This window comes from Pagrus pagrus (assembly GCF_965226575.1).
Source record: "Pagrus pagrus genome assembly, chromosome: 23".
NCBI classification, from domain to species: Eukaryota; Metazoa; Chordata; class Actinopteri; order Spariformes; family Sparidae; genus Pagrus; species Pagrus pagrus.
Window position 1 is genome coordinate 7699562 of NC_140205.1, and position 6703 is coordinate 7706264.

General features: G+C 38.4%; 1 protein-coding gene across 1 annotated transcript; it reads right to left on the reverse strand.

Annotated features, from left to right (window-relative positions):
• Positions 1 to 835: 835 nt before the first annotated feature.
• On the reverse strand, positions 836 to 2675 carry LOC311252526 (4-galactosyl-N-acetylglucosaminide 3-alpha-L-fucosyltransferase 9-like). Its single transcript, XM_084345725.1, has one exon. It carries the CDS (start codon positions 2275 to 2277, stop codon positions 1117 to 1119), a length of 1161 nt encoding a protein of 386 aa, XP_084201851.1. The 5' UTR covers positions 2278 to 2675; the 3' UTR covers positions 836 to 1116.
• Between the last annotated feature and the right edge of the window lie 4028 nt (positions 2676 to 6703).

Here is a 6703-nt window from a genome sequence, read left to right on the forward strand (position 1 = left end):
AAGCTTTATACTGTTTGAGTCCCAGTCTCACACTAAGCTACTGTGCCAGATGGTTTGTTACATGGAAGTTGTCTTTGGAAACTGTTTACAGATATTTACATTTAAAGTGAACCCTTCTTTTGAGACAATTTTTGATCTTGTTATTGGTCCCTAATTCCACGGTGGTGCCCCGTTTTAACGATTTCCAAATTAATTTTATTAACTTTTATTCATTTAATTTAGTGATTTATCATCAATAATTATGAATTTCTAATGACCACACCTGAGAGGCATTTAAAAAAAAAAAAAAACTTGGTAGGTGATTGGACAAAAAACATCTCTCTATCAGCGTCTATGTCAGACAACTAATCAGATCAACGGTAGGACAGCGCTATCATCGCAGCCTGTTGGGAAATCATCATCAGCCAGTCAGGAGAGGAGCAAAAACATCTTTCCAGAGAAAATCCTTCAGTGCTGTTGTTTGTTCGTCTCCATGAAAAAAATGTCTCTAGGTCTGATATCACCGATGCTATAACAGCTTTTATGATATGACGAGAAGCAGCCATTGTTGTTTTCACAACAGTCACTCCTCTTGCTGTCGTCGGACCTAAATCACGCCTGTAGCTACCAGTAGTTCCCTGAGAGGACACTGATTGGCCCGAACAATTGTAGTTTGACAAGCCGGAAGTCTGGAACAATGGATTTGTGAGATCCAGCTGCCTTGGGGGACAAGTCTAATATATAATGCACAAAAAGGACCTTCTTGGGTGGTTTTGACCATTTTTTTTCAGTCAGAGCCACACCAAGGTTATCCTAGTTTTAAACCTGACATTAGAAGAGAGTATAATACAAAGATCAGTTCTCAGGTAGAGTGAGTTTTATAAACAGTTTAGCAGGTGCAGATCAGGACAATATATCGCAGTTTTGTTTGTCGAAAACAGGGATATGCCAAGACTGTCACTGAAGAATTTCTGTATCTGCATTGAGGATGAATGAGGATTTAGGTAAAGAAGTCAATCCAAGGTACAACATGTAGATTTTTGATTGTGATTGATCATAACATCTTTAAAATGATTCCCATGGCATTCGGTTTTGTGTGTAGAAAACTGAGCAAAATGCTTCTTTTTGTTGTTTGAGTTAGCCCCAGAACCATTTATTAAGATCATGAAAGGCTTGATACCCTTTGTTATGCTGTAGGTACCTACAGGTTTCGCAAGCATGTGTCCTGCCAAGCTTAGCCCTTTGCACTTTATACCTCTTGGTCCAATCAAAGTATCGCATGTACTCAGAGTTGTTGGTGTCGAGGTACAGTAGCCTGTCTGCCAGCTCCTTTGGAGTGGAAAAGTCATCGACATGAATGAAAGAATCTCCTGGGATGTGGTCCTCATAGCTTTGTCTTGAATGGCCCAAAACTACTGGTACAGTACCGAGGATCATTGGCTTGTATACCTTCTCTGTGATGTAGTCTTTGTAAACTGAGTTTTCAAAGGAGAGGTAGAATTTACAACTAGAAACTACATTATTATACTCTTTGTAACTTAGTTCATGGTCAAATGCCCCTCCATAAGTGTGAATCTTGATGTGTTCTTTCAGTTCATTGTAGAACTGAACTCTCCTAAAATGTTCTTTCCAGTTGCTCACAATCCAACAGACCAACTTGTCCTTTACTGGCAATTTGAACCTTTCATCTTCAGGTGTCACAGGCTCCAGGCGCCCATAGGGCACAGGAATATTTGAATCAAGTCGATAGTTGCATGTCAGGTTAAATAAGTTATTAATCTCAGGGATTGGATCAAAGCTTGCAGGCGGCTCCATATTGAACCACACCCATTTCTGAAACCATGGACGTGGCTTTTTTGGTAAGCTTTCCATCTTTCCATTTCTATAAATGTCCCTGTAGTGGATGAGAACCCCGTGGGCTTTGTCGTAAAGGGTCTTGTCATCAGTCAAGTGGCATTTTTTGATGTGGAAATCGCTGCAAGTCAGATCAAACTTGTGACCAAACGGCCACATCCAGATCAATACGATGGTGTCAGGCTCAGTGTCCACTGCTGCAGCCTGGATCTCCTGGGTGTGATTGTGGTGCAGCTTTGTGGAACAGTTTGATTCTCCAGCTACACACACAACTGGAGGACAGGATTGACGGCCTCTCTCCACAAAAATATTAAGACTAGGGAACTTCATTTCAAAGTTGTTATATGTGAAGAAAAGAGTGACAAAACACAACACCATGAAGCTGCTGAAGACAAATGGGCGTAGAGTTGTCCTCTGGCATGGGGAGGATCGTGAGGACGACATGGCTCACCTTTGGAGAGAGAATAGATCCATTAATTGTAGAAAGAACTTTTGATACGGCAGTTAACTGTGTCATCATTTACATAGGATGCGGTTCAGTTCATTATCGCGCTGCTGTTGTTTCTGGCATAGTGTAAATACACAGCGCTGCTCTGACAACAATTCAAACAATATGCTGGACTCCATACAAATACACTTTACTTGACCATACTGAATACTTAGTTAACTCTACCAAATGTAATTTCGACTGCCATTTGCTTCATTATAAGCATCTGGTCATACACTGAAACAGTCCAACATGGAGCAGAGGATACGCAAGTATAAGTCACCCAAGTGACAGTCGATATGGAGTGACTCTTAGAAAAACGAGACATTTGTAGAAAGAAACACATCAAAAAGCAAGGGGGTAAACAGATAATTACAATAAAATGTTCTTTCAAATCAAAAATCTTTTTGGGGATTTTTTAAATTTTTTATTTTATGTTGTTTGATTCTGTGTCATTACCTCACACTCAGAGGTAATAGGAGCTCTCAGTTGCAAGCTTTTGCCCTCAACACACAAAAACACATGAAAGATTGAACACATGCCAGCAGGGCCTGAAGTTAACTTTCTTGGCCACAAGCCACAGTGGTTTTTTACAAGCCACCAGTTTTTGTGCCTAAAATAAAGGTGAATGACTCAGAAAATGCATAAGAATCGTTCTTGAACTAGTACAGAATACACATTAAAGTGCTGTCGAGTTATTAACCAACTTAATCTCATTAATGACTAGACCTACATAATGACTTACAGCTGTATCTGACTTGGTGTGGCAGGCATTTAGGATAGAAAATAACGGTAGTGTATACATATCCAAGTTCGACATTTTTTTGAATTTTAGATTAACTGTTAACATTACATTTATATGAAAAGACTCTAAGTTTGTACATATTGAGTTTATGTTGCTTTTCAAGACAAGAGTCTAATATTTTGACTATTTTGACTGAATAACATTTAGATAAACAACAACAATAACAATCGTAATAATTAACAGAAACCAAACTATATTACCCTGTAATGTCAAGGTCAGGCAACAATTGAAAAACCCTGTCACAGAGCATAGACTGAGGGCTCTGAGTCCTCAAAAGAGGAGGAGGAGCAGACACTTCCCTCTGGTTTGACTTGCTTGTTAAGAAACACATGTTTGTATGCCATACATACAGCAATCCTGACAGTGCAGTTCTTCTGTTGTGACATCGTAGACCAGCCAGTCGCGAACCTTGCCATCCACGCTTACTTTCCACTTCGTATTAAAACGTCTTTTTTTATTTTTATTTTTTATCGTCCTCCTCGTCCTCCTTTTGTTGGTCTGTTACAGCCGTCCTCTTCACGCCAGCAATATGCCGCCAACAACACAACACTTGCTCAGTGTTTTAACCCGATGGTGAACAGGAAATAAAATACTGGTTGCTATAGTTTCATGTTAAGTTCGAGCATAAAGAGAACTCAAAGAAGCAGGAAGAAAAATACTCAAACGAGACTTAATTTTTCATGTATTCAAGTTCACTTTTTGATTTTGTGAAAGTAAATGTACAAATATTAAGAAAGTAAGCACAACATATCACCGTCGATAAAGTAAGAATGAAACCATTTTCAAGCCCTTGTCTGAGCATAGGAGCTGCTATTTATCAATGATACTTTAAGTACATAAGTGCTATGATGTAAGTGCTTAGGGTAAAAACATAGTACTTTAGTAGTTACTTTAGTACTGTACTAAAGTACTGCACTTTACTAGAGTATTTCCATTTTCTGGTTCTTTATACTTCCACTCCACTACATTTTGCAGACAAATAATTACTACTTAATTAAATAATACTTTATACTCACTACATTCATTTGATAGCTTTATTTACTGGTTACTTTTCATATTCCATGCTGCATCAGAGCCAAATGTGTGCATGTTAAAATTAACTTGTTTGGTCGACAACCAAGTTTTAAAAAAGAAAAAAGAAAAAGAAAATCTGAAAAATGCTGACTATCGGATCCGTTAATTGGCCAGGCTGATAATCGATTGACCTACAGTATACAGTATATGCATATAAATATATGTATAAATTACTGTTTTATTTCATATTACATTTTTTGTCAGAAAATTACTTTTGATACTTTACATTCAATATCAGATAAGACTTTAATTAATTTAAGATTTCTACTCAAGTACTATTCGTATGGGCGACCTTCACTTTTACCAAAAGTAATATTTTCACACGATATCTTTATTTTACTCAAGTATGACTTTTGGGTACTTCATACAACACTGATATTACTATAAATATTTTTAAAGCTCACCTTACCAATGTTGTCAGAGAGAAGAAATGAAACACGGCAACTGCTTTGAGCGACCGAGCGACACAAAAACACAAGAGGGATCTGCCTGCACTAGTGATTTGAAGCTCGGGCACAATTGACGCTCGTTATATGGATTATTGTTGCCGGAGGGTACCCCCGTGGGTCTCCAGCTGCACTTTCAGGAATAAGAAACTACAACGGACTTCTCATCAGCATGAGGGTGAGTCGATACTGACTGAATTTCAGACGCACCTTCACAAAACAGAGGGCGCCTAGCTGTCCACTCCCCACACGGCAACATGACATAATTAACTTGACATATACATGAGCAATACAAAAACTGCATGAAATTAATACAAACAAAAAATAAAAAGGTTTTTTCTTGCGGGTGCTAATGCCGCCCCTCCACAAATGCCCATATTGCCCATATGAGGAACCGCCCCTGACTCTATGGTAGGTGGAGAAGGTTGAATTGAAGTTTTGTCATTAAATGAGCTGTTTCCACCTGTGTATCATGCGTATCTATCCTCATCCTCAGTAATTTTGGTACAACTTTGGTGTTAATTATCGCTCTCCCCAAAAGCAGGCCTTGTGGAAAGCAATGTGTGCTGTGTTACTTTCCTGACATTAATATGTTACGCTTACTCGATTCACACAGATAATGTATTCTCCAGAAAGTAGAAATGTGAAAAATATCTCATTGAAAATATAAAAAAATAGTATTAAATTTAAGTCTTTTAATGGGTAAGATTAAGAGCTTACCTTGGTCTGCTCTCCACTGCAGCCGGGATATGTATGCCAGCCTTGTCTTTAAATCAAATGTATACATGCAGCAAAACCGGTCTGTCACTCTATCATGAGGTGGTGTGCAGTTGTTAAGCAACATGTTTGTATGTCTGTATTGCTCAGCTTCAGTCAAATTCCACCAACACCAGAAAGGCGGTGGGCCAAGGGGAGATTACGTGTATTTAGACTATCCCCACCGAGGGAGGACCTAATTTTTTGTGGACAACATCTTAATTTTTCAACAAATTAAACAAAAATTGTTGGCACTCTAACCTCTTGCACATTTTTTGTTTATTGGTAACTTTGTCTGAGTTACCAGTTCCGGCAAACCGAGCGGACAGCTATGCTCGGAGACCGACATGTATGACGTCATTGTAGGTATTGTCCAATGACACGCCTCGAAATTTCCCGGAGTTTAACTTTTTTTCCCTTTGTTTGCCGGTTACCATGGTTAGCATGGATCTGTTGTTTAACTCGCCGCTGCGGTTAAGCTACCGGCATCGGAGTACAGTACATCAACACTTTGCACACACATTGCTAATATAACTTTTGCGTATCAATCACTTTAAGAGGAGGTAAAATTAATCAAATTAACGGTCTATAAAGTTCGTTATTAAGCTTGATGAAAGGAAGAAAATGTATAATGTCCCGTCATCCCTTCTTTTGAAAACTTCAGTCTTCTGTAACATTAATGATGTCCTCAAAATGTCATTGTGAATTTTGCACATATTACCAATTTCCAACATCTGAGGTCCAGTGAGTTTTCTTTCCACCTGACAAAAATGATGAGCATAACGTCACAAAAATTAGCCACACACACTACACCTCTCTAACTACGTTTGCTAGCAAACACAACAATGGAGATGTTTTTGAAAAAGATGTTCCTGTAACCCCGTTTACAGACACAGGATGGAAGAAATGTATTACTGCTGTGAGTGCTGTGGCAGAAGAGGCAGTGCTGAGGTTTTACCTTACAACCCAGCTTTGTTGTCATACTATATAGTGGTTGTTATGTGTATGGCTTTAGCTTGCAAAGAGACTGAAAATGGAAATTAGCTTTGAGATTATATATATATGTATATATATCAAAGCTAATTTCCATTTTTTTGTCAGGTGGAAAGAAAACAACTCACTGGACCTCAGATGTTGGAAATTGGTAATATTATGTGCAAAATTCACAATGACATTTTGAGGACATCATTAATGTAACAGAAGACTGAAGTTTTCAAAAGAAGGGATGTGTGTGCGTGCGTTTATTAATTGTCCTTTTAAAGAAGTTAACTGTGAACCTCAAACTTCAGGAACCTGCTGCTA